The 26,165-nt window shown below is 41.2% G+C and overlaps 1 protein-coding gene across 3 annotated transcripts in view; it reads left to right on the top strand.

Moving 5' to 3' along the window:
* Window positions 1-23,386, top strand: part of fndc5a (fibronectin type III domain containing 5a) — a 35,474-nt gene extending 12,088 nt beyond the window's left edge. For 2 of the 3 annotated variants that reach the window (XM_034111892.2, XM_034111891.2), the window contains exons 2-6: window positions 7,950-8,065; window positions 11,114-11,312; window positions 20,732-20,821; window positions 21,073-21,206; window positions 21,611-23,386. In XM_034111892.2, coding sequence (XP_033967783.1) covers window positions 11,129-11,312; window positions 20,732-20,821; window positions 21,073-21,206; window positions 21,611-21,667 — 465 coding nt within the window. In that variant the 5' untranslated portion in view covers window positions 7,950-8,065; window positions 11,114-11,128 and the 3' untranslated portion in view covers window positions 21,668-23,386. Of the gene's footprint in view, window positions 1-7,949; window positions 8,066-11,113; window positions 11,313-20,731; window positions 20,822-21,072; window positions 21,284-21,610 lie in introns of all 3 variants that reach the window. The other variant, XR_004554415.2, reaches the window with a different exon arrangement.
* Window positions 23,387-26,165: the final 2,779 nt, after the last annotated feature.

The raw sequence follows: 26,165 nt of genomic DNA, 5'->3' as shown, positions 1-26,165 counted from the left end.
GCTCATTAGCATCCAGGGAGCAGAGCCGGCCCAGAGGCCTGACTCAGAGAGACACAGTCAGAAGTATTGCAGAGCTGTAACAAGGTGAGTCAGTCCCCTGAGGAGCAGGTGGAGGCTGGAACACCACCCTGCTAGCTTTTATGATCAGTCTAAAAGCACCGGCTGTCTGCTCGGGTTTCACTGAATCAGACAGTTGCCGTTCGCTCGGGTCCTTCCGTAGTTCAGCTGCACAGGTTGCTCTGGTATACTGAACATTCAAATATTTCTAAATATCCACAGCAGGGGCAGTATATGGTCAACTTTACTAAAAGCTCAATCATATTGGCCTCTTTCACAACAGACATGTTGTCTTGGGAAAAGCACAGATGTTGCTTATAATATTCCCGATAGCTGTACTCTGTTTGAATGTCCCAGTAAGATGAAACAATGTTCTTTTGTACTTTCCCAACTGTGGCCTTTTGTAGCCACTTAAGAGTGATTTTGCACCACTATGTTATTACATAGTAGACTGCAAAGATTGGCTATTGTTGTGAAGGTAATGGGAAACAGCAAACTCAAGGAAGCTCAAAGAACTACTGGCAACGTTTAATTAAACTTCTGGAACGGTATGGCACGGGCCAAAGGACAACATATTAGATGTTGCAGTGGATCCAAATCAGTTTCTGCTGTATTGGTTGTTTTCTGATGTTCTTGACAAATACAATAATGAAGCAGCCAAGTGTTTGCTGTATGCTTTTCACCTGTTAAAGGAGAAAAATACATATACATTACATTACATGTCACTCATACATTATATACTCAATACTGTGGACAATCCCCACAGGAGCAATTTGGGGTGAAGTGTCTTGCCCAGGGTCCAGGGACACAACGACATGCTGACTGCAGTGGGGTTTGAACCCTGATCCGAACACCGATGCACAACCCACTACACCAGTGGTTCCCAAACTTTTTGTGCCCAAGGCACACCAAAGGACAAGTAAAAATCTCAAGGCACACCTATTGTGCAAAATAGCCCTTATAACACGTGTTATCACTCATATCATGTAAAATATCTGTAAATGTGCATAATTATTTACCAAATAAAAAAATAAAAACTATATTACTCATGAAATATTTATTAACGAAATATTTCAGAAACTTTATCAAATTAGGCTTCATCAAAGCAGCAACACACTCATTTAAACCAGACAGAGAACGCCAACTCCAGAGATGGGGTCGTTACTACAAAAATGTAATATATTACACTACTTCGTTACTATCTACATAAAGTAACTCACCGAGCACGTGCGAACTGCGCATGCGTGAGTGGCAATAACTTTCATTACACTACTTCGTTACTATCTACATAAAGTAACTCACCGAGCACGTGCGAACTGCGCATGCGTGAGTGGCAATAACTTTCCTTACCAGCAGGCGGCGGTAGTGTGTATTTGTCATTCAAACCAGGCAATAACCGGAAGACAGAGAAGAAGAACAGACTCCGTGATATAAACAAAAAAACATGTGTTCTTTGCAGGTGCTTGTTGAGGTTTGACGTGGTGTTCACAGCAGTGGATAACAGCTTCTGGCCTGGACACAGTTTGCATCTCACCGTCACATTCCTGTCTATTCTTCGGACGAACTCAAAAATAATGGGCATACCCCCACCCCTCGAAAGTTATCGCTGACTCAGCCATGTTTATGCAGCACTGCATGTGGAGATGTGGACGCGCAAATCGCGCAGATTACGTACATATAAACCTACAAAGTACTGATACCCTATAGTAAATTAAAAAATAATTATTTTTGTGTAGTTGTATATCGCAATAATAACGTATGGTTGTCACAAAATCCCACGGCACACCCGGACTTGACTCACGGCACACCAGTGTGCCGCGGCACACCGTTTGGGAACCACTGCACTACACCATACACAATGAGAGGAGGGATTACAGCCACACTCTGAGGCCACTCGAAGGCTTCATTCATCCATTCCTTAACCCCATTTACACCACACAAAACATACGATCTGTATCCAGGTGTTTTCATAATCTTCTGATAAATCGATAGTCATTCATGTCAACTAAATTCTGCTCAGACTGTGATAACATTTAAATATACAAAGCGTATATGGCTGTCAGCAAACATTGAACGTCCTGCAGAAAGGAGACAGGCAGGAGGGGGGGGGGGCTGGCAGCGAGCCTGGAGGAAGAGGAGTGGGAGCAATGATCCTGTCTTTCTGAGGTCAGGGAGATGAAGGGAACGTTCATTAAAGAATGATAGGCTTCATGGACTGGGACTGTTTGTGTGTGTGTGGTGAAACAGCAGCTCTCCTTGACTGTACACAGTCACTGCTGGTGTGCTCTCTAATGAACGGGATATTAAGGAGCTGTCACCCTTCACACTCTCTCAGCATGGGACAGACAATTAGCCGTCACTCTGATCATCATCGTGCTAACAAAGTCACACACACACACACTCACACACTTGGGACACCCGTCATTTCTCAAAGTCACCCCCATCTCTCGGGGTACCTCGATGAGCGAGAGTTTATAGAGACATCTGTCTGGTGTTTCATTAGAGCTGGCTCTCATGTCATGTGGATATTCAAGGCTCGCGGTCACAGCCAGCGTCCGCTCTAGTTGTCCCTCAGCGGCCATACGGGGGGGGGGGGGGAGAGGAGACGAACAAAGACAGACAAAAGTGACCAGGAGCTGCGGGACGTGAGGACAATCAAAGAGATCGGTTAACTTTGTTTAGAGGACAGCTAAGGATAAATAACAAGGGCATATACTATTTAATTTTACTTCCTCCCCTTTTTGCCATTTCCTACAATCTATAATCTTTTTTATCATCATTCTTCTCTTATGTAATATCAACGTCTCTGACTGTCTGACAGATCAAGGTCTGATTTTCCGGGAGAAAACACAATATTTCCCTCGCTACTGCCAACAGCCAGTCAGTATTATTTACAGTAAATTAATGCTCCACTCAACTTTATTGTTCAAAAGTTACAAACATCAATACAAATATCATTATTTTAAGATGGAAAAGATCTAATTTCAAAAGGGCTTTGCAGCAGGCTGCTTCATTGTACGGAGCAGAGAGAAAGTATAGTTAAATCAGAAGTTGTGAGGCTTTGTTAAAGACTAAACAGCTCTGTGCAAATATATAAGATTTTAAAAGACTTAAGGCAAAGGGAGGGGGGGGGTCCTTCTATCTTCTATCTGTAAGTAAGTAAGTTTGATGTATTCATGTAGTCAATGAAAGTCATGTTAAAAGTCAACGTCAGCTTCAATTTCTTCTTGTTTTTCTTCAGTCTTGCCCATTAAAGACTTCACTTCAAATAAAGATCAGTGAACAAGTCGAGGCAGAATGTTTCTAAGCCTATAAATATTTTTTTAAATAGTCTGTGGCTCTGCAGGAGCTTTGGAAGATCTCCAGGCCCGATCTGGGATTAGATAACAGACAGCCTGTGCTACAGGCTGGGGGCATGGAGTTTAAAGGCAATTGAGTTGAATTATGGGTAATGTGGGATCTGTATATTTTGAGCTCGACCCAAACTTGGATAGGGGTGGGATGGTTTGTTCGCCTGTTTGACAAGAAAGCTGTTACAGACCTAACAAAGAGTATTGTAAATGGTAGAGGCTGCCACTCAAGGTGCTACCTGCTCAGGGGAACTAACATTCACACACATTCACACACTGTCGGCCATGTTTGTTTAAGTATCTTGTTCAAAGACACGTGTTGACTGCAGGGGCTGAGGATCCAAACACCGACTTCCCAAATGGTGGACGACCGCTCTACTTCCTAATAATTCCAAAACTACAAATAATGTAATATGGCGCATGACAATCACTGCTGAGTTATCAGTAATTGTATGACTTTTTTAAATAGTAATGGGTAATGAGTAATTGGTTACATTTTCAAATAACGTGTAACTTGCCCAACACTGGTGAGCACAGCCATTGCTTCAATTAGAGTAACATTTCTGATTGTGTTGTTCCTACCTAGACTCTACTTCTAATAAAATTAGCATCTCAAGTCTGATTGACTTTTGATTCACTCCAGATTTAGATTTCCTTACATGGCTTCATGTAGAGCTGATAATGCAGTATGCCATCATGAAGCAGTGATTGGTTCATTTGTGATTAAATGTATAGGAACTAAAAGACATCACTTATATATTTGTTTCCTTGTACCAGAGCCCATATACCATACAACAGGTGTGAAGGCAACATCAAAAGTTTAGATACCTCAGCTCCTTCTGCATCGATTTTTGATTCCTTTTATCTATTTATTTTTTCTGGTTAGAGACTTGTGAGTGCTAGAAAAAATAAATCGATAAAAGGGATCAAAAATCATTACACATGTGCTAACAGGGCAACGGTCTGTCAGCCACAGCAATGAATGTATTCCCTGAAGGGCATTAGGAGCTAAATGTTAACTATCGCTGTGTGTTTTGAGAGCGGTGTTAGTGTTTGAGAGAGACATAGTCAGTGAGAGAGGACTAACAGACGTAATGAGCTTGATTTGTGAATTCATCAGTCCCATCAGCAAGACGGCGGCCCTTCAGACTTCTTAGGAAATCGTAAAGCAAAGCAAAGCTACATCAAACATCCAAGTCCCCGCTGATGAAGAGATGCCGCAGGTCTTCATCCTGTCGTCTACTGTTAGTGAGGCCATTCATCACAGTGTCAGCGGGAGGCGGGGGGGGCTGTAACAGAGGCCTGCTCCGTCCCAATGTACAGTATGTCAGTATCCAAGTGGTACTGCAGCTCATCATCCTGTAATTATCAGCTGTGTGATTTGTACCCGTTGAAGGACAAGTGAGTGGTAAGCTATTCAATAACTAATTGATTGCATTTGGTGGGCTAAATTAGGGCTAAATTAGGGCTAAATTAGGGCTAAATTCACTGAGAGTGACCACTTCTCCCGCTCTCCATTCATCTCTCTCACTTCTGCTTCCCATTACAAATATTAATCAATCCCAAAAGGCTGCAGTGATTCATGAGAACTGATGTCCACCAGACTGGCTCTTTCCAAAGGTGGCAAACCATACCAACACCGTGAAAGATCTCTTTAAGAGAAGACACTAGGAGAATATGTTAAACATTTTAACTGATCGAAATCACAATACAACTTTACTTTTTGTCTGCCAAGGCTTCTGAAATGTAATGTTTAAATGAGGCAATATCTTATTCGATTTTTGCTAATTTTCATACTCTTCTTCCACAGGAATCAGTTTAAACACTTATAAATGGTTTTACAAAGCGTAATTTAGATCTCTTTTTACTCTACAAATTAAACACTGTCAACATTCTTTTTAAAGGAAATCAATTTTCGCCATGATTCTAGAATTTTAATATTTGATAAAGAATATATGAACAACCCCCTCAATAAAAACCTATAGAATAGATAGGAATACCAATTTAACATTTGGTGAATTTAAGTGTTAGACATCTGGCTCAGAGTATTAAATAAACCCCATAATGTGCATTTGGATGTTTTCACTTCTGCCGTGTATGTCTTCTCATCTGTAGTCCTCTCCTCTAACTCTCTAAGAGAGTGCATTCATAAAATAAGCGCCTTACATAACATTAACATATATAAACTGAATAATAAAGATCTCATTAAGAATGTGCAGACAACAGGAGAAAAAAAAGCACATCTGAACATGGTTGGAAAATGTCTTCAAAAGGCCTTCGATGGTCATTAGTCCTACTGTGCGTACAGCATCTTCTGTTTAACTGATTTACTGACCCGTGGATTCTTTCCTCGCCTTTCCAGCACTTCCAGGCAGAGCTCAGACCTCTGGACCGGTCACAGTTTGATACGTTTCAATTAGACCCTCAGGCATAACCGCTAATTGCATCTAAATGAAAACAAGGAGGGCACTTTGCGAGTCATAACTGAATGGATTTAAATTACATTTGTTTAATTGTGTCATTCATATCTAGTTCCTAGATATGTCTGTGTATTTGCGTCATCAATTATGGAGCCACAACATATTGTTACACCTGTACAGCAAGACAGTGACGTCAATTCAATGTTTTATCCATTATGGTTAGCACAGTTTCAACTTTAAAATAGTTTAATGAGAACATAAATAATAAAGAACTAGGAAAGATCCATTTCAATATTTTGGAAACAAATGGGTGTGTTCTCATCTACTGCAGGCACTTTGAAAATATGCTACGGAACCAAAAACAACACAAACAGTAATTAGAGTCCTACTGTGTAACAGCTCAGGCCACCACACACATTTGGTGAATTTAACACAATCACACACTTCATTAGAAAATGAGCCATGTCATTATTGTCAAGTCTTGTAGCCCTTGACCTTGCCTTCTGTTATCATTTAATCATACTTGTATTTCGTTCAGTTTTAGAATACAGCATCTTTCAAAAATATTGACACGGGTCAATGGACTCTTCAGAAGGTAATGAGGACTTCCTGTTGACTTTCATTCTGTTCAGCCATGAACAAACAGTTTTAATGTGGGATAGATGTTGGTATATGTGCAGAGTTTGTTTTTCTCTTCTCCTTGATTTTTGACATCATTATTGTTGTTCATCCAGGAGGTTTTTGTCTCAGATCTGTTCATCTGTTTGTTAGCGGGAATACTGGAAAGTTCTGTCCTAATTTTCATGAAACTTATAGGAAAGGTGTACCACGAGCCAAAGAAAAACCCAATTGTTTTTGAAGTTGAACCTTATCAGGTGGTGGATCCAGGAATTATTTTTCACTTTGGTTAATGTGGAATCCTAGTGGTATTAATTCAGGAAATGGGGCTATTGGAGGAGCAATTGAATGCACCATTGACCTTGGCAGAGTTCTGCACTTTCTGAGTGCCGCTCTAGTCTGTACATGAAATATATTTTATTTTGTCTGGCATTGAAAATATATTCTTAAAATACTGCACCAATGATCTCTTGGGTTTGGGGAGTTCAATTCAAGTGCAGAATTAAAAGATTTTCAAATAAATGATGCAGTTTGTAAACAGTTTGAACCATGAGGTAAGTTTACAAAGACATACAAAAAGACTCCATTACTCTCATCTTGCCCCAGAATATTTAGGCTGCTCTGTCATTTATGTTCACTAATAATAAAACTTTAAAAATCAATGCATGCAATACTGAACGAAACATTTCGACTGTCTGAGGTGTGTTGTGAATATCAAAAAAGAGAGTTTGCACGGCTTTTGCAACCATTAAACCTGCACATATAAAACGAAAAGAAGCCGTGTAACTCTCTTAGCACCAGCAAAGGGTGAAATGCTCCCCTGACCGCGCTGACAAGCAAATATCGTCTCGGTTGGCAAAATTGGCCCATACCTATGCAAATGAGCCTCATTTCTAAAGCAGTCCAATACACAAAGATCAGCGCCAATAGCCGCATGCAGTAACAGTGGAATCATTAGCGTCTTCAGAGAGTTGGTGGTAACTGAAGCACGTTTATACTGATAAGCTGACAGATCGCGGTTGCAAGTGATGGGAAGCCACAATTTGTAGCAGTGCTTTGCAGCTAATTGCTGATGTCAGCAGGAAAGCGTACTTGCAACAAAATAATATGCTTAACAAGTATAATCTTCACAATGTTTGTGATCTTAGTTTAGCTCACATGTGCTTAGTACTCCTGCACACAAAGTACAGCTGAGGATGATGGGAAGCTTTGCAGGTACTTGGTTACGAACCAAAGTATTGGACTGGTCGAGATAGCGGAAGAATCTGAGGATCACCAAAAGTATTACAATTCACCTTTCTCTTCACCATTGTTTTTGTGTTTCTATACTTGTGGATTCCACCTTGCATAATTGGTCAGCTGAGCCTTTTATTTACCCAACCCAATTTGGCTTCCTGCCATTCTGGTGGCCATTTCTGCAAACAGCTATAGGCTACTCTCAGAATACAGCAGAAGATAAAACAAGCCTTTGTTTCTCTCTCTCTCTCTCTCTGTGTTTTTGCAGATAGCTTGTCGCCTCCTGTCAATGTGACCATCAGCGCAGTGAAAGCCAACTCTGCTGTGGTGACATGGGACATCCCCGAGGGAGACCCCGTGATTGGCTTTGCCATCACACAGCAGGTGAGCAACAGACACTGGATATATGCTACTGTATGTCAATGTGCCAACAGGGGGGATAAACTATGCAAACACACACATACTAATTGAATTAATTTCTGATTGTTTGCTGCCATGTGCAATTCTCTGTACCCAGTTGTTCTCTTGAGTCAGTGTGCTTAGTTTGAATGATCACAGTTTCTGTCGGACTGCCTGTGTGTTCTCTGACAACAACAGACCATGACAGCTCTGTGACGTTAGCGTTATATGGGATGTTATTCGCTGCAATCGAGCTCACACAAATACGTAATCAGGTTCATGTACGCACAGAAAAGACATGTTGTTGTGACGTTAATGCCGAGGACAGCATAGTTTGCAGAGGAAGGTAATACAATGGAAACATTTGATAAAAATACAGCTCATTATGTGCTTTCCAAAAACAGACAATTAATATAGCAACAGAAATATACATCTGCTTGTATTGTGATCGTTAAAAATACATTATTAAGTTTGTTTGTTTTTATCTCCTGGATAACGTCCTATGACTGTGAAAATGGTTTATATATTCTTCATTGACATTTTGTGAAATATGCTTTATTTCAAACAGTAACCAACAAGGAAAATGGATGCTGCTCTTGCGTTTGTCTGTTAAACATGAAGCTGTAGCCACGAGACGGTTAGCTTACCTTAGCATAAAGAATGAAAGTAGGGGAAAACAGCCTGCCTGGCTCTGTTCAAATGATCAAAACATACACATACAGTACCAACAATTTTAGCTAAACCTGGTTATACTGTATATATATATATATATATATTAGGGCTGTCAAACGATTACAATTTTTAATCAGATTAATCACAACTTAAAAATTAATTAATCATGATTAATCACCATTCGAACTATGTCCAAAATATGCCATTTCTATACGTATAATTGTTGTGGGAATGGAAAGATAAATGAAAGAAGGCGGATATATCCATTTAACATACAGTATCTATATTTATTATAACATTTTTCTGCGTGTCAAAATGAAAGACAACCCACACACCTATCAATCATCAAACCGTGGGGTCTTAATTCATTACGTGTTGATTTCTATCAACGGGGGAGTACTTCAGGAAAGTCGACAGAGGGGGGGGGGGGCTAGTGGAGTACTTCGTGACCACAGAGTGTGAACGTTGTGATCAGCTGTTTTAGCGCAGTTGTCCAGTGAAGGGGGGAGTCTCCCTCCGCAGCCGGTTGGCGTAGTTTTGGCACAAGTCCGTTGTACAGACCGACGTTAACAGCAGCCCTGTCTGTGCACACGGAGACCGACTCTGTCGTCCGGTGATCTAACCGCCTTCTGGAAAAGCTTTACAAGTACGTCGGTACGCAAATGCGCTTTGTGACACAAGTGACGGTACGCATTTCAGAGTACATAACCTGCGTACCAGTTATGTGCACCCCTGTGCTGTACTACAGCACAAGTATTCTCCGTCGGGACTTCCTGCAACAACACCACGCCGTTATCAAAGATGTTCTATTGAGAAGACATCACTACGTGACAAAAGTTTTCAAAACCGTGGCTGCAATCAATCTGACTAACTGCTGTCTGTGCAATTTACTCCGCGAGTTGGCAGACTTTATTTTGCTTACTTTAACATCATTTCTCATGGTGGGGCTAAGCCATTTCTTGGTATGGGTGTAGCCTACCCCAGCCATACCCTGGCGCTGCCACTGGTGGCACGTATGGGGCGGGCCATTCTGCACATGCGTTAAATGCGTTAAATATTTTAACGCAATTAATTCATAAAATTAATTACCACCGTTAACGCGATAATTTTGACAGCACTAATATATATATATATATATATATATATTGATATACAGCTGCTAGCTGTTCCCCCCCAGCCTTGATGCTAAGCTAAACAAAGCTAACCAACTCCTTGCTCCAGCTTCATATTTACCCTATCAGAGTGGTATTAACTCTTGGTAAGATTTTCTAATATCTTGAACTTTTGTGCTTTGAAAGTGATGTTTTTATTAGGGCTGTCAGTCGATTAAAATATTTAATCGCGATTAATCGCATGATTGTCCATAGTTAATTGCGATTAATCGCAAATTAATCGCACATTTTTGATCTGTTCTAAATGTACCTTAGAGGAATATTTTTCAAGTTTTTAATACTCTTATCAACATATGAGTGGACAAATATGCTTTATGCTAATGTTTATTATCATGTGTGTGATGGATCGTTGGAGCTATGTGCAACTCAAGGCATATGCTCGAACGGGAGCTGCCTGTACGCTGCAATCATCTTGCGCACTATCCGAGCTGAGTGTGCTGACTTTTCGTACAATGTCCCACTGTCTGGCTTCCTGCATAAAGTCAAGTGTTCGGCGCAGTTGTGTGGATAGAGCGCTCTGTTTTCATTTAAACAGCTCCTTATATCCGTTAGCGCAGCTAGCTAGCACCAGATGCTAACAACAACAATGCACGTAAGGTCTCTCTCTCGCTCGCTCGGGCCACACATACACACACCCTCCCGGTCCTCCCAATAGCCAGTCGGTGCCTGCCGGTGAGCGTGGAAGTGTGGTCTGCCACAAGCGGGCGGCAGGAGCGGGGCTGTCAGCATCAGCTTGTAGATGGTATTTTAAACTCGATGCGTTCGGAAACTACGGGGCGGCCGAGGAAAAAAAATACACATGCGTTAATCGCGTTAAAAATAATTTGTGGCGTTAATTGTTTTTTGCGTTAACGCGTTATTAACGCGTTAACTTGACAGCCCTAGTTTTTATGTATGATGGCGTGAATGCAGCAGCAGCAATGCTCTCAGTATCCAAAGTATCTTGTTATGTGTATTTATTATCCGTCATTTGGCCACAATTCATACAAGACGACCTCTTGAGTAGACCAAGTTCCTATAAACTCTGCCCTTCAGTCAGCCTAACCATAACCCTGTACATGATGGGGGCACCCTTTTTTGTTTTTATGAGTGGCTTTGAGTGAGTCATCCTACACCACTGCTACACAAAGCATTCGTCCTGCTGCCTTAAACAACATTCACCATTCGTCTCCCTGTCATACTCCAACAGAAGAAAGACGTGCGCATGCTCCGATTCATCCAGGAAGTCAACACCACCACACGCTCCTGTGCATTATGGGACTTGGAGGAAGAGACAGACTACATTGTGCATGTCCAGTCCATCAGCATGTCTGGGTCGAGCCCGCTGAGCGAACCCCTGCGCTTCCGAACACCCAAGGAGGCCAAGACCCAGGCCTCTAAGAGTAAAGGTAAAGTGGCACACACCAATGCCATTCATCAAACACACACATACTTAAAAGGAAACAAGTGTGAACTTCCTCTCTCTGTGTCCACCCCTTTTCAAGACAGCAAGTGCAGAGGGGACTTGGCCTTTTGACAATATCTTGACTGATTTTGTCTAAAGAGCAATACAAATCAATAGACACGCGTGAAATGAAAATGTCACAACAGAGTGCTCCCGAAACTCGCATCTGCTGACCACAACTCAGGAATAAAGCTGCAGAGGGAGGTCCATACTTCACTGTGTATTGACGAGCCTCTGCAGGCCTCACCCTGCATGCACCAGCACAACTGCACAGTAAACTAAAATGAGGAAAGGCATTTATTGGACACAGAGAGGAGGCAGTCGGATCTGCGTGGGGTGGCAAATCAATGTGCTTTTGGCTGAACCCTGCTCCATCTAGTCTTCCTCTCATGTACACTCATCTCTCATGTGAGCCATACTTCGATACTTCCCGGAAAGAGTCTGAACTTCTGTTATGGTCGACAGAGGTCTAGCACTGCAGCAGACATGTAGAATATAAATACAATCAATGCAGAGCACTGAAGACGTGCTCAGTTCACCACGGAGGCCTAATTAGCACAGAAAGTGTTGTCTGCGTGTTGCTTCTGTGAGGGGAAGATTTGACAGAAATCAATAACTGCAAGGAACCCAGATACACATAATTATTTTTGGATTTTATCCTTTTGTGTACATGCTTGTATCCTTTCCCTCTCCTGCTGTTTTTTAAAGCTGTGGAGACAGAACAGTGCCGGGAGACCAACTCAAACACCATGTACAGAAACAAAGAGAAGTGTCTCATGAACACCACACACTAAACAAAGATACACACATATAGTTGTATCAGAGTTGGTAATAAAAAAAATGTATGAGGGATGGTGGCAAAAGGAAAATAGTACACTCCTTATAGAAAGAGTTGGTCATTTCTGCTTCATAGGATGCCGATTGACAGATGGTGTTACCATAGACCCAGACTAGCTGATTCCAGTCTTTATGTTAAGCTAAATTAGCAGCTAGTTTTGTTTTCCCTTAGATTGAAGCAAGATAGCTGCTTCCAATCTTTACTCTAAGCTATGTTAAGCTAAGCTAACCCTACAAACATGAGAGTAGTTTAAATCAGAATAAGCCTATTCCCCAGAAATTTACGTGTTTTTCTTTTAAAATTAGCAGAAGGCTTTTTGAGGAAACCACTCTCTGCCTCAATGCACTTGTCCATTTCATAAAAATGTATGATCCCAAATCAGAAAAGGCTATCCAATGCAGAGCAAGGAGACAACCTCACTCTTCCTCACATTTTACAACATGCACACGTCTCCACAGAGAGCAGTCTGAGATGTAACATCCTTCAATGTAACATACTGCTGCTGGTTTATAAAGCACTGAATGGTTTAGGCCCAAGATGTAGGCTGCTAAACTATGAACCATCCAGATCTCTCAGGTCTTCAGGGACTGGTCAGCTTTCTGTCCCCAGAGTCAGAACTAAACATGGTAAAGCAGTGCTCAGTTATTATGCTCCAAATATCTGGAACAAACTCCCAGAAACCTGCAGGTCCGCTGCAACTCTGACTACTTTTAAATCCAGGCAGAAGACATATCTTTTTGTCGCTGCTTTTAATTGAAACTGAGCCGTTGTGTTCATCAGTAAAGTGGAACTTCTGTGTGAACTATTCATATCTTAAACTGCACTGTAACTTTTTATGCATGTACTTTTTCTTTTAATGTTTCTTTTATTATCTTTTACTGATTTTAAATGCCTTTGTCTGAATGTCTTTCATTTTTGTAAAGCACCTTGAATTGCCTTGTGTGAAAGGTGCTATATAAATAAACTTGCCTTGCCTTCAATGTCCTCACACTTTAGCTCACCAATTATCCTGCTCTGCTAAATTTGCACTGCCTGCTCAAGGCTGTCTGTTTAATTAGCGTAGCTATGTTGGAACACTGAACTATTTTGATGACAGATGAGCAGATGTTCTTCAAGTCAACATTTTGTTATTCAGTTAGATATCAGTGGTGTGTTTAAAATTCGGGATGCACAACAGCGCCAGAATAAATGTTCAATTCCCATCAGAGCGAGACTGTGGCTTATTTAAGGAGGGCACAGCATGTGGATAAGGTAAACATGTTAGGTAATAGATCATCAAAAACGGTCCACAGTTGATTTCTTATTAAATTGGCTTTTTTGTATTTGACATTTTCGGAAATTATTCAGAAATATGCAAATAAGGCATTATCTTGTTAATTATGTTATAATCTGCATACATTTCTGAGCACGAGATTGATCCAGCTACAAATTATTTGGATATTATATCTCATTGTATCACTACATAAAAAGAAAATAACTGTCAAAAGCCAAGTTTGATGTATTTAAGTCCTACTGAAGTGGAGATTTCAGATTTTAAAAATATAGGCTAAAAAATGCAAGTAATAGATAATACTTTGAAAGTTCCCCAGTTGATAAATTATGTGAAGACAATTATTTTTAATAAAATGTTACATTTTAAATACACACATTATAGGCATTATCAAAGGCTACCTTTTGATGAATTTAGGAGCAATTTACAGACACACAAATACACATTAATAGTTTTGTTTAACTTTCTTGGTCTATTATGCTCATTTTGAGGTTCATATTTGTTTTTGTCTCCATTGTGACATGTTTTCTTGCTTTAATGTTCAAAAAGGTCTTTATTTTTCTCATACTGACTGTGCTGCAGCACCTACACTGAACACAAATATAAATGCAACACTTTTGTTTTTGCTCCCATTTTTCATGAGATGAACTCAAAGATCTAAAACATTTTCTATGTACACAAAATAACCATTTATCTCAAATATTGTTCACAAATCTGAAAAGATCTGTGATAGTGAGCACTTCTCCTTTGCCGAGATAATCCATCCCACCTCACAGGTGTGGCATATCAAGATGCTGATTAGACAGCATGATTATTGCACAGGTGTGCCTTAGGCTGGCCACAATAAAAGGCCACTCTAAAATGTAAAAAAAACTGCACGTTTCAGAGTGACCTTTTATTGTGGCCAGCCTTATTTTGTGCATATAGAAAATGTTTTAGATCTTTGAGTTCATCTCATGAAAAATGGGAGCAAAAACAAAGGGGTTGTATTTATATTTTTGTTCAGTATGTCCAATAAATTCAATTTCATATAACTTGCTCATTATTCCACAAAATGGTGACATCAAAAGCGTTTAATGGTTATTGAAAATGACTGCTTCACAAAATGAGGCAGAAAGAGAGGAATCAAGTTTGTCTCTTACTGCAGATAATTGTAGGGATAAAGAGAGTTTCTCAGTACAGCTGTTAGGCCATTTTCCTGATATGACAGGCGAACTATCACAGAAGAAAGGGACGTATTTTGCCGTCCTCGCTCGACAGCACCCTTCTGATCCGCCATATCATGCTGATATCAGTGAAAGAACAAAGGATGAGCCTGAAAAGCTGGATTAGTCCATGTTTTATCTAACAATACGTTTAGGCTTCACGAGATGAAAGGAAGACAAAGAGATAAACAAAAAAACCAGCACAACCTGGGGAAGAGACGATGCATCATAAAACAGGGGCGGGAGCCATATTGACTGATAGAGAGTAAAAAAAGAGGAAGTAGTTACAGAGGAAGCAGGACAGTAAAACATCCTCAAAGAGTACTACACAATTAAATCCTTCTTGGTGTTTTTATCACACAGAAATACACACCTATAGTCCCTTTTGGACAAAACACTTGAACTTAAACATGGAAAATAAAAAAGGTAATCCAAACGAACTTCATTGGCCTCTTTAAAAATGTTCTAAGAGGTCTCTTTTTCTCTGGCCAATAGGAAAATCCTTCAAAAACAAGGATGATGGAGCAAGATTGCAATCTTTCTTGTTTAATGTAGGAGTATGACCATGTACGTCCAAGTATCTCTCGAGGCAGCATCGCTCAGCTCTGCTTCATCCCATAGGCAGAACGAATTGTTGTTCTGTTTTCTTTTTTCACTTGTGATCACTGATGTAGACATAAAAGATAATGTAAGGATCCTGTATGGCTTCAGCATTGTAAAGGAATGGCTCAACAACTCAGACTTGGCATGCTTGTCACAACAATCACAACAAGTTTACTGATGGACAGAACTATCCCCAAGACTACTCTTCCAATGAATCAGTAACCAAGTGTATTTAATAGTTAAATAAGTACTTTAATTGACCTGGTTCCCCCCAATTTGCCATATGTGACCCGCTCTATCGAAATCAGTCGAAAGTCGCAACGGCTCATTTCAAAATAAACGTGGATTTGCGTACAAAAATTGTTTTTCCGGTGTTCGGGTGTTTTGTTTGATTTTAAAATAAACAAAGTCTTAGCTTTCAGAATATGACATTTTTATTTCCAAAATCACACGATAAATACATGTTTGAAGCTTGTAAAGGGAAGATGACAACTCTCCCTCGCCACTCTGCTCTTCCACAGCGCCGATTCCCCTCCCTCCGCTGACATTATGAATGTAAGCGGATATTTCGGGACAGAATTTATTTTACCGGACAAATTTGAAACTTACCGGTCATGTTTCAATAATAATAATAAGAATGGTGTAGCAGAGTTTCCGTTAGCAGGTAATCACCGGACTATGACAGGATATGCTGATGTTTAAAACTCAGTTAATGGGGCTCATTTTTATATTACTTCAGTTTATAATCGTTACAGATCGAAAAGTTCAGATTCATTTTTCAATAAATGATTCCACAAACAACAAACAACATAATTATTCAATTCAAATAAACTACTTGTAGTAGATGAAGTACATTATTTAAAAGTGTACAACTTTGAATAATAACACGGGAGAAACGGATGCTCTCTTTTCCCCTCTCCCTCTCTCTCCTGCGCTGTGCACACTGCTCTGCTTTCTGCACGGACCTCACAGCTGTTCTCACTGTAAACATTGCGTTGCGATGAAAGCAGTTAATAAAATAATATCCAGGGGATGCATACAGAGCTGTCATTGGCTGAGATAAGTCCGGCCGTGCCTCACAACATCTCTGTTGCCGAAAATAAATCCACGGAGGACCCATCAGTGTATCCTCGATTATAGCTCCTCCTCGATGCTCGATGCTCGATCCTCGGTCCTCGATGTGCATTTAGAGAAATTAGATGTCCTTCAACAGGGCGCGCTGAAATCCATTTCCAGGGTCACTACCGGAGGACCGAGGATTCGAGGAGTCGAGGAGGGGAAATTAGTGAAATGAGAAAGGGCCATGCATTCTTCCACAATGCCACAGTGACGCGTCCTAAAACCCGGAAGTAAGTTAGCATTTTACCACTTCCGGTTCCTTCGACAAAAACCAATGCAATTTCTCCATAGGATTGTATCTCTATCAAGCAGTCCATCAACTGCTACATTATAGTGAGTGTTTGACATTTGCTTTGAGAGGCAGATAGATCTGTACATCGTCGGCGTAGCAGTGGAAAGGAATATTGTGTTTAGTGAGAATTGAACCTAGGGGCAGTATGTACAGTAAAAAGAGGATGGGGCCCAGGATAGAGCCTTGGGGAACCCCACAGGAAAGAGGGGCTTTAGCAGAGGAGAAGGCACCTAGCTGCACTGAGAAGCTACGGTCTGTCAGGTAGCACCTGAACCATGCAAGGGCAGAGCCTGTGATGCCTGCGGACTGTTCAAGCTGTGACAACAGGATGCTATGGTCCACAGTGTCAAAGGAAGCTGTCAGGTCTAACAGCACCAGGACAGCTGGGCTACCTGAGTCAGTGACTAGGAGCAGATCATTACAAACTCTTAAAAGGGCTGTTTCAGTGCTGTGCATAGGTTTGAAGCCAGACTGAAACTTTTCATGGATGCCATGCGTGGTTAAGAACGACTGCAGCTGGACATAGACTACTCGCTCCAGGGCTTTAGATAAAAAAGGTAGCTGGGAGATGGGCCTAAAATGTGCGAGAATAGAGGGGTCGAGATTTTTATTTTTAAGTAGTGGCTGGACCACGGCATGTTTGAAGGCAGCTGGGACACATCCTGAGCTAAGAGAGAAGTGTATTAGTAATGAAATACTTGCTCCAACTGATTCGAAAACATCTCAAGAATGTACAGTCAGGAGGAAGAAGTTCAGAGAACGGTGTATACTCGCCAGCGTGGACCCAGGTCTCCGTCAGAAACATAAAATCCAGAGGTGAATAAATCATTTAACAGGAACGTTTTGTTTGCTATCGACCTAGCATTCAGCAGAGCCATGCAAAGTTTTCGCTCCGGGCTGGCCGAAGGTGTAGTGCGTCTCAGCTGACGAAGATGTGCGTGTTGAACGCTGCACGGGCCGGGAGCAGTCAGTCGGGCAGAAGGGGCTGTCAGCGGGCCCAGCAGAGGCCGCAGCTCCGGAAAGACAGGACGAATCCACCAATCCCATCTGATGCGTGGAGGTATGCTTTTTGATGGACAAGCGCACCACCACGCTTTCCCCGTCATCTAAAACGCTTTCGGCGAGGCAGGATGCAGGGCAACCGGCGCAGGTAGGTGGGAATATCCGACAGTAGGGGGGGGCCAGATGTAGGTTTGGGCAGCAGTATAAACTCCAATGAGGGTCTGAGGTGGAGGAGAACTTGGTGATCGTAGACGAGCAGAGCAGAGACATTCTGACGCACATAAAACAAAAGCAGGATAGCTAAAGGCAGAGAGCTGAAGGAGCGGCAAGCCGACACAGGCGCCATCTTCCCACACACTGGCTTGGTCCAACTCCAATGGATAGGATACTACTGTAAATACATTTGAACACATCTTGTGACCATATCTTTCTGTTTTGGTGGTCATGCCACAACCGTGCGCATGCATGCATGCACGAGTCATGGTGAGATATCTGGATTAAGAGGTTGCTTTTTCTTTGCACAGCATGAAAGAAAGGCGAAATAAATGGGCTGTGATTTTTATTTTTGTTTAAGGAGAGGTTGAGTTCAATCATTTGTACGGCCCTCGGAGGATGTTGTTCTTATTATAGACACATACATTTCCAAACATTTGGTCTACCTATGTTGTACATGTATTATCTTTTCGATTTACACACGGCATCTATTGCACGTCTGTCCGTCCTGGGAGAGGGATCCCTCCTCTGTTGCTCTCCCTGAGGTTTCTCCCATGTTTCCCTTTAAACTGGGTTTTCTTTGGAAGTTTTTCCTTGTACGATGTGAGGGTCTAAGGACAGAGGGTGTCATATTGTCATACTGATATTCTGTACAAACTGTGAAGTCCACTGAGACAAATGTAACATGTGTGATATTGGGCTATATAAATTAACATTGATTGATTGATTGATTGATTGATTGATTGATTGATTGATTGATTGATTGATTGATTGATTGATTGATTGATTATTGATTGATTGTAAAAATTGAAATGGCCCTTGAGAGGAAAAAGGTTCCCCACCCTTACTGTAGTGAATAAGAAGGGCAGTATCCACCTCTACCTTCCCATCCATTGGTGCTTCCTTTGTCTTTGGTGATGCCAATAAAATAAAAATGAATAATAAGTAGATAAATAAAAATCCACTCAGGGTTATAACACACATAGATTATAACCTCAGTATGGTTTTCTAGGAATTTGAGGATCTGAAATGCAGTAAACATTTTTGCAACTTAAAGTTACGGTAACACTTTATTGCTACTAAATGTCAACTGATGACTAGAGTTTCAACTATGGACTATCAAAATAAAGTGTTACCAAAGTTACAAATAGTGGATTTTCAAAAGACAGATATCTTAATATAATTAACATCTCATATAACATATGAGATATGCCTATTTTGAGGATAAGAAGTACAATAATACAATAAATACTTACATTAATGGCAACAGTTTACGTATTTATACTTGTTGGAATGTAGAAAAACTCTGGGACAGCTGTTTTTAAATGGTGGTGAATCTTCTCATCGCTTACCATTAGAGCTCCAGTGTTAAATATGAAAACCGAACATCAGATAACAAAAGTGACAAAGCAGCAACACAGTTTCCTCTTGTGTGCTGAGTTCTTAAAAGTGAACTTTAAAGCTGTTAATCCATAAAACCATGTCTTGCTGATGCAGCTGAGCAGTCGGCCCGGGACAGGGGGGCCAGGCGCCTCGGCCGCTGAGCTCTGATCAGTTAACACCGGGCAACAGAGGCCAATCGATCAGAATTGCTTGTTGCTAAAAGCTGCTGGAGCGTGGGGTTCCTGCCACACCGGGCCTCCAAATGTCATTCACTGCATCTAATAAAAGGATGGCAGTGCTCTCCACGAGGCACGCTGCGATGAACTTTACATCAAGCCTCTGACTTCCACAAAAAAAGTTAGCACGTGTGGCTGCTTTGTTCCAGAGAGAAACAGGCACTTCTTTCTTTGATGCTTCTGCTGATAGTCATACTTCAAAGATGATGACGGGATATAACTGATTCCGAATGCTGTGATTAATTATTTTCATTGCTTTACCTCTACATCATGATCTAGAACAACGGTTCCCCAGTGGCTGAGATGAGGCGTTAACTATCCTTTTCATGTTCTGTCTCTCTGTGATCTTTTGAGTCCATTGGGCGCTCACAGAATCCTAATAACAATAACACAGAACACATCTCTATGGATGCTCATGCTTGTTTGTCTGGCTGTGTGTCTACAGTTCAAAATGTCTGTCTGTATGAAGCCAGTTACTTTATTTACCTGACCCCCTGTGCCTCAGATCCGTATGATAGTAATTTAAGGCATAATAGAAACAGGTGAAGACTAGCAGACAAGCGGTAGTAGTCAATATGAAAATACAGAGTCTAGACAGAGCTGACCTTGAACTGCGATACAAAAAGGGAGCGGCATTGGAACCGAGAATGAATAAAATGACTGAGCAGTATAACAGCTCTGGAACTTGGAAAAGCAATACTGCATTTTAAAACTCTTATGATGCCTGTGTTCCATTATTCAGGAATATAAATGTAATCACATTTAATTTTCGACCCTGTTCTTGTTGCTATTCTGCTTCTTGTGTCTTCTGATTGATTTTCTTTTTTTCTGTCACTTTGTGTGCTTCTTGTTATTTACCTATTGTTGTATTTTTCTATTGCTTTTTCTTTTATAACCTTTTTTGTTACAGTTAGATTTCTCTCTTTGAATAGAGGGGTGGGTTTTTGTATAGGACTGTGGTTTCTGATCATTTCCAACTGTATGCAGTCATACTGTAATAATGTGTGTGCAAATACAAATAAAACGTAAACAACAACATTGAAAAAATGAATATGGCAGCAGACTCATCTTGATTCGTTTACTTCTGGGCCCTCTGAGGACATTGTAATAAGCATGTGTCTCACGAATGTCATAATCTAGAATCTGACATGTTCAGTCAATCATAATCCTCTTCCACTAACTAAATATGTGGATTCCTTCAGACGAGGTGACGATGGAAGAAGTGGGCCAGAGCACCCAGATGAGGGCGGGGGAGCTCATCATCATCGTGGTGGTGCTGATCATGTGGGCAGGTGGGCACACACACACACACACACACACACACACACACACACACACACACACACACACACACACACACACACACACACACACACACACACACACTGTTTCTGTCGTACTCAAATCAGCTGTGGATCTGATCACTCCTCTCCTCCTCTCCCCTCCTATCCTCCTATCCTCTCCTCCTCATCTCTACTCCTCTCCTCCTCTCCACTCTTCCTCTCCTCCTCTCCTCTCCTCATCTCTCCTCCTCTCTTCTCAGGTGTGATCGCTCTCTTCTGCCGTCAGTACGACATCATCAAAGACAACGAGCCCAACAACAACAAGGACAAAGCCAAAAACTCCTCCGAGTGCAGCACTCCTGAACATCCGACGGGGGGGCTGTTGCGCAGTAAGGTATAACCCACCCACCCATCTTCCTCCTCCTCCTCTTCCTCCCCTCTGGGTGCCTCCCCTACAGCGACTCCGGGCAGGTGAATTGTCCCGGCCACTTCTAGACTTTTTTCCACTGGCACTTCATGCGCAGTCATCAGAACCTCAGTCTTCAGCTAAACACTGCGTTACCATGGCAGCATGTGCATGACTTTGCAACTTTTAGAAAACTCACCAGTCAGAGCTTCTAATGAGTTATGTTGGGGTCAATTCACGGTGCACCATGCCATATTCATATCCTGTGCTCAAAGATCTCTTTCGCTCATGCTACGAACGTCAACACGAGTGCAGAGGCATCCTCGTGCTCATTGAAGGAGCTTGTTGTATGATTCTTCTCACACCTGTTGTATTCTTCTTTCCTCCCACAGTTCCCTAAGAACAACAACAACAATAGGATGCCATCTGTCAACATCATTGAGGTGTGACTGCGAGGACGTTGTCTCTTTATCCAAAAGACTATGTGTTCTCGTCAACAAGCGGGCCCCTTTTAGGCCCATCTGCTTGTCAGGATGAGGCTGGGACTCAGGGCCCTTTACTCTCCCCTGGCGGGGCTGAAGCCAAGCTGCTCCAGTCGGGGGGGTCGGACACAGCCTGGCCAGTCTGAGGGCAGAGTCTGGGTGGGCTCAGAGGCTGCACCCTGCTCTGTAAGTACTCTACCGCGGGGCCGATGGGGGCCAAGTGGCTCCGACAGTGAGACTGCAGCTGCACCAAAGTCTACGAACAGAGCCAGAGACCTTTTCATTCTCTCTCTCGTCACCTCTTTCTTCTCACCGTTTTTCAGTACATTATCAACAACCGCGAATAAGACCTTTCACCATATTGTCGTACCTTTTTTTCTTCATAATATTCAGCTTTATGAATTGAAAGAAAAACACTGGTGATCATTCATTATTCTAGTTATTTGTAACAAGGTGCCACCAGAGCAGTCCTGTTCTGGGATCTTTTTATTTTTCTAGATCTCGCTCAGGCAGAAACGTTCAGTGGGAACTGTTTTCATTCTGCCGAGCTCCTTTCCCCCCTCAGGGAAACAGAGTCCACCTGGCTGCTTGAGGACTCGTTTCTTAGATGTTCTGTAGTGACGTCAGAGCAGCCTTAGAGGAGCTGAATCACCCACCATCGTCATATCGAAGGCTTATCTGAGTATGTAACAGGCCAGGTGGTTTCATCTTGGCCACACTTGCTTTTGCCCTGTAACTTCTGTCATGCTTTTTTAATAGATTTCCTGAATTGTTACATTCCACATCCAGGATGAGCCCTTTAGTATTTCCTTGTGTCTTTCTCTGTGAGGGGGATGAATATCATTATGGAGCTGCGTTCATTGAATGCATTTAAAAAGAGGGGGTGGACTCTACTGATGTCTGTGGAGACCCCAAAGAGATCCCTTATATCAGCAATAACAGTGGAAACAAGGACTCTGTGGCCTGTTCGTCCAAAACTTGAGCTCCCAGCATGCATTGTTCAGACGAATGAACAAACTGCACATCGACTATGAGGGAATTTACAGGTGATCCCTCCCCTTAACCTTAAGAGAAAAGTATATCAGTGCTGTTGTAAAATCTTTTGGATGGAGAGCATGGGGGGGAAATATGTTTTATGGGCCCAACATTCAACCCAGAGACTTCCTTATGACATTAGCAGATGTCACCAAGAAGGAAGGGCTTCTATCAAGACTTTTTTCACAAATCAAAGTCAACATTGCTTTGAAACTACGTGTTGAGAACACTAAAAAGGGATCCACTGTTATACGGTACTGTGCACTGTAAAGGGACTTGTTTTCAGAAAGCAAATGGTGTATGTGAGGGCTGATCACTCAGCTCGGCTCAGTAGTACTGCCTTAAAAACAATTGTATTTATGATTGATCTTATACGACGGAAAGCCCTGTATACCTGTCTGATTCATTAGCTTTCACATGATAATTAAATGTGTCCGCAAGAGTGAAAATGAACATGTGCTGAGGTTAGTTGGCAAATCTGGTTGACATTGAATGTGTAATAAATACATTTTATATTTCATTCCTGTTTGGTAGTGTCAGCCTAGAGCGCCTTTAATGAAATATGACTAATGTGCAACATGTATAGAATCTAAATGTTAAAGGGTACTGGTCGTTTGTTCACGCTGGTGACAATGTAGGTGATTTCTTTTGTCAATACACTGCTGTTAAAGTCTTTTGAAAGCACTCCTCTTTTATTATGCATTTCTATTCATTGGTCGTGCTTTTTTGATCCGGAAAAATATGAAAAAAGTACTGGAATAATCGTGAAACATGATGGTGAAGAGCTTTTCAGTGGCTAGGAATCTGTGTTGTTGGGCAGAATGATAAACAGCTGATCTCTTGTTCTGCATCTCATTCTCGCTCATTGTGAAACCAATACATGTGTGTACAAACACAACATGTCACAACTCTGCCAGGCAGAACAATTGGCTCCGAGAGCAATGAAGGTTGAGTGGTAGTGGGTAGAATGATGGCTCTTATCACCCCCTATCCTTTTATTGCTAAGAGTAGAAAAGCACCAATGAGCACTGAATCATGGCAGATGCAGGAACAGGTTTAGAGAAAATTCACATTGTGGGAAAAGGGAGAAAGAACCAGGTCTCTCTACCTTTAGGACAAACACCTCACAACTGTATTCTGCTGCATAACCCAGTGATCAGCACTACGGCAAAACACCTTTGGATGAAGGCTGGATGCATTTTTCCCCAGGAACACTAGTTCTCCAATTGATAGACCTCCATCCACACACATAAACGGATAATGATGATTATCCCCCTGGATGTTTTCTTTTAAGTTATTTCTATAAGAAATAAAACATGTAGGCATTTTTGTTGAAATGCACTTAATGAGTCAAATTTGAAGGTTTACTTCAGCTTGGAATACATATTTTCTTCCTAATTATTAGGGTGTCATATAATCGAAATATGTATTCAAATCAAATTGACCTTTCTAAATACAAAATGAAAAACTGAGGACCACCAACTCCAAATTATGCTATTATTCCTTACACTCATTTTAGTGCAGGTGTATTGTAAACATACACTTTTGTGGCCGGTTATTGTCCATATTTAATGCTAAAGAAATAGTATCACAATATCGGAAACAGTTTATTCACTTTATTACAATGTAAGAAACAGCCCAGCTAGCAGTGAACGTTCTCACAACTTTGGCTAACGTTACCTACAGGTTCTAATAATGTTTTAAAGAAAACGTTTTAAGAAGGTTATCACCAAACATTTTAAGAATGTTTTAGAGAACGTTATCCTACCTTTCAGAAGAACATTCTGGGAACCAAAAGAAAACTTCCCGCTGAAAACATTCCTAGAACAGTGAATGGTAACATTCTCAGAATGTTTTTAGAACCAAACATTTCTAAGTGGGAGGTCGTATTAAACTCAGAAATGATTGGTTCTCTCAGTCACCAGTTCTCTTGATTCTGGGCACTACATTATTCACCAAATATCGAACCATTTCTTTAAGTGATGCAGTTTCTACATAAAGGCGATGTGTTTGAGTGAGCTACTACACAGAGGTGATTATACAGCAGTTTGATGATTAACAGCTGTGGAATATAATTTGACAGATGCCGGGTTTGACAATGTTAAACAACTAGACATGCTATGATGAATCAGAGGAAGATATGTGGCTATTTCACACATCTCATTTCCGGGGGTGGAGTGCAATGAAGTCACATGTAACTTAACTAAATAAACTGGACTCACATTATTTCTAGTTGTAGGAATAACCAGCCACTTCTGGTGTTCATGGTTAATTTTACACCCATCAACTATGAATAAAATATATTTTTCCTTAATGACTTTTGACTTATGGTGACGACTGTAAGAATTCAACATTCCATTTTAGCCCTGTGGGGGCGAACCACTCTTTAACACTGAGGCTTTCCTTCAGTGAGATTGTTCTCATGCTACTGTATGTATGACACCATGTCTGAAAATAACTATGCTTGGTAGTGTGGGAGAAACTTCTGTGTAGCAATGCAGGAGGAGTCACCGACTCAGGAAGGAGACACGGGGTGAGCTGGAGCTTTGATGTCAAACACTGATGGTTTATTAGGAGCTTCGGTGGGAAAATTCACAGTCCAAGAGCCAGAGGTTCTGACTTCACGGTAGAGTTGCCACGTCAAATCTGAAGAACTCTACCCCAGACCCATGTATTTAGCTAGTTCAGAGAGAATAATCAACATGCTGCATAACAAGATAGAATCATAACACCTCTATCAGCTGACGCCAACAGGCAGGAAAAGGGAGACAAAACACTGAGAGCACAGCAGCCAAGGTTACAGATGTGTGTGCTCAGTCAGGACAGTATGAACTGATAAACTGGGTCAAAGTTATGGGCCTTGGAAAATATTTCCCCAACAGGTAGCAGTAATGGACTACTTTTCTACTTACAACAGGGTAGTCAGGAGACTTTTCAAAACGTATACAATGTGTAGAAGACTGGAATGACCGTGATGGAAAGTCAAACACATTTTTGTGAACTTAGAGAGCACTTGGACTATTCCATTATGGGTTTTTGAAATATAGGAAATGACATCCACAAAGAAGCATGGTTTAGAAAAAACAAACTGCTTTATTATTGCTGTCATGTTTATGTTCATTGTATGAAGTGTACAGGAGTCATCGCTTATTGAGGGCTAGCATGGTTTAACTATTATGCACAAGGTTACACAACTTCAATTATGAAGAATATGGTGTATGCTTCAATAAAGTAAGAATATATATTATTTTCCACAAAGATCTGTGTTTGATCTTAACTGTAAACAATATAAGCAACATTCAAAACAACAAATTGTCCAAACCTCTCTGGACCAAGACGAAATCAGGGTGGAGAAATGTTTCTATGTATGTTCTTTATTTCTGATAACACTATACTATGCCACTTACTCAGATATGTTTGGACATACTGT

Source organism: Pseudochaenichthys georgianus, chromosome 22 (genome assembly GCF_902827115.2).
Source record: "Pseudochaenichthys georgianus chromosome 22, fPseGeo1.2, whole genome shotgun sequence".
Classification (NCBI taxonomy): Eukaryota; Metazoa; Chordata; class Actinopteri; order Perciformes; family Channichthyidae; genus Pseudochaenichthys; species Pseudochaenichthys georgianus.
Note: the sequence above shows the minus strand (reverse complement) of the source record. Positions and strands in the feature narration are given on the sequence as shown.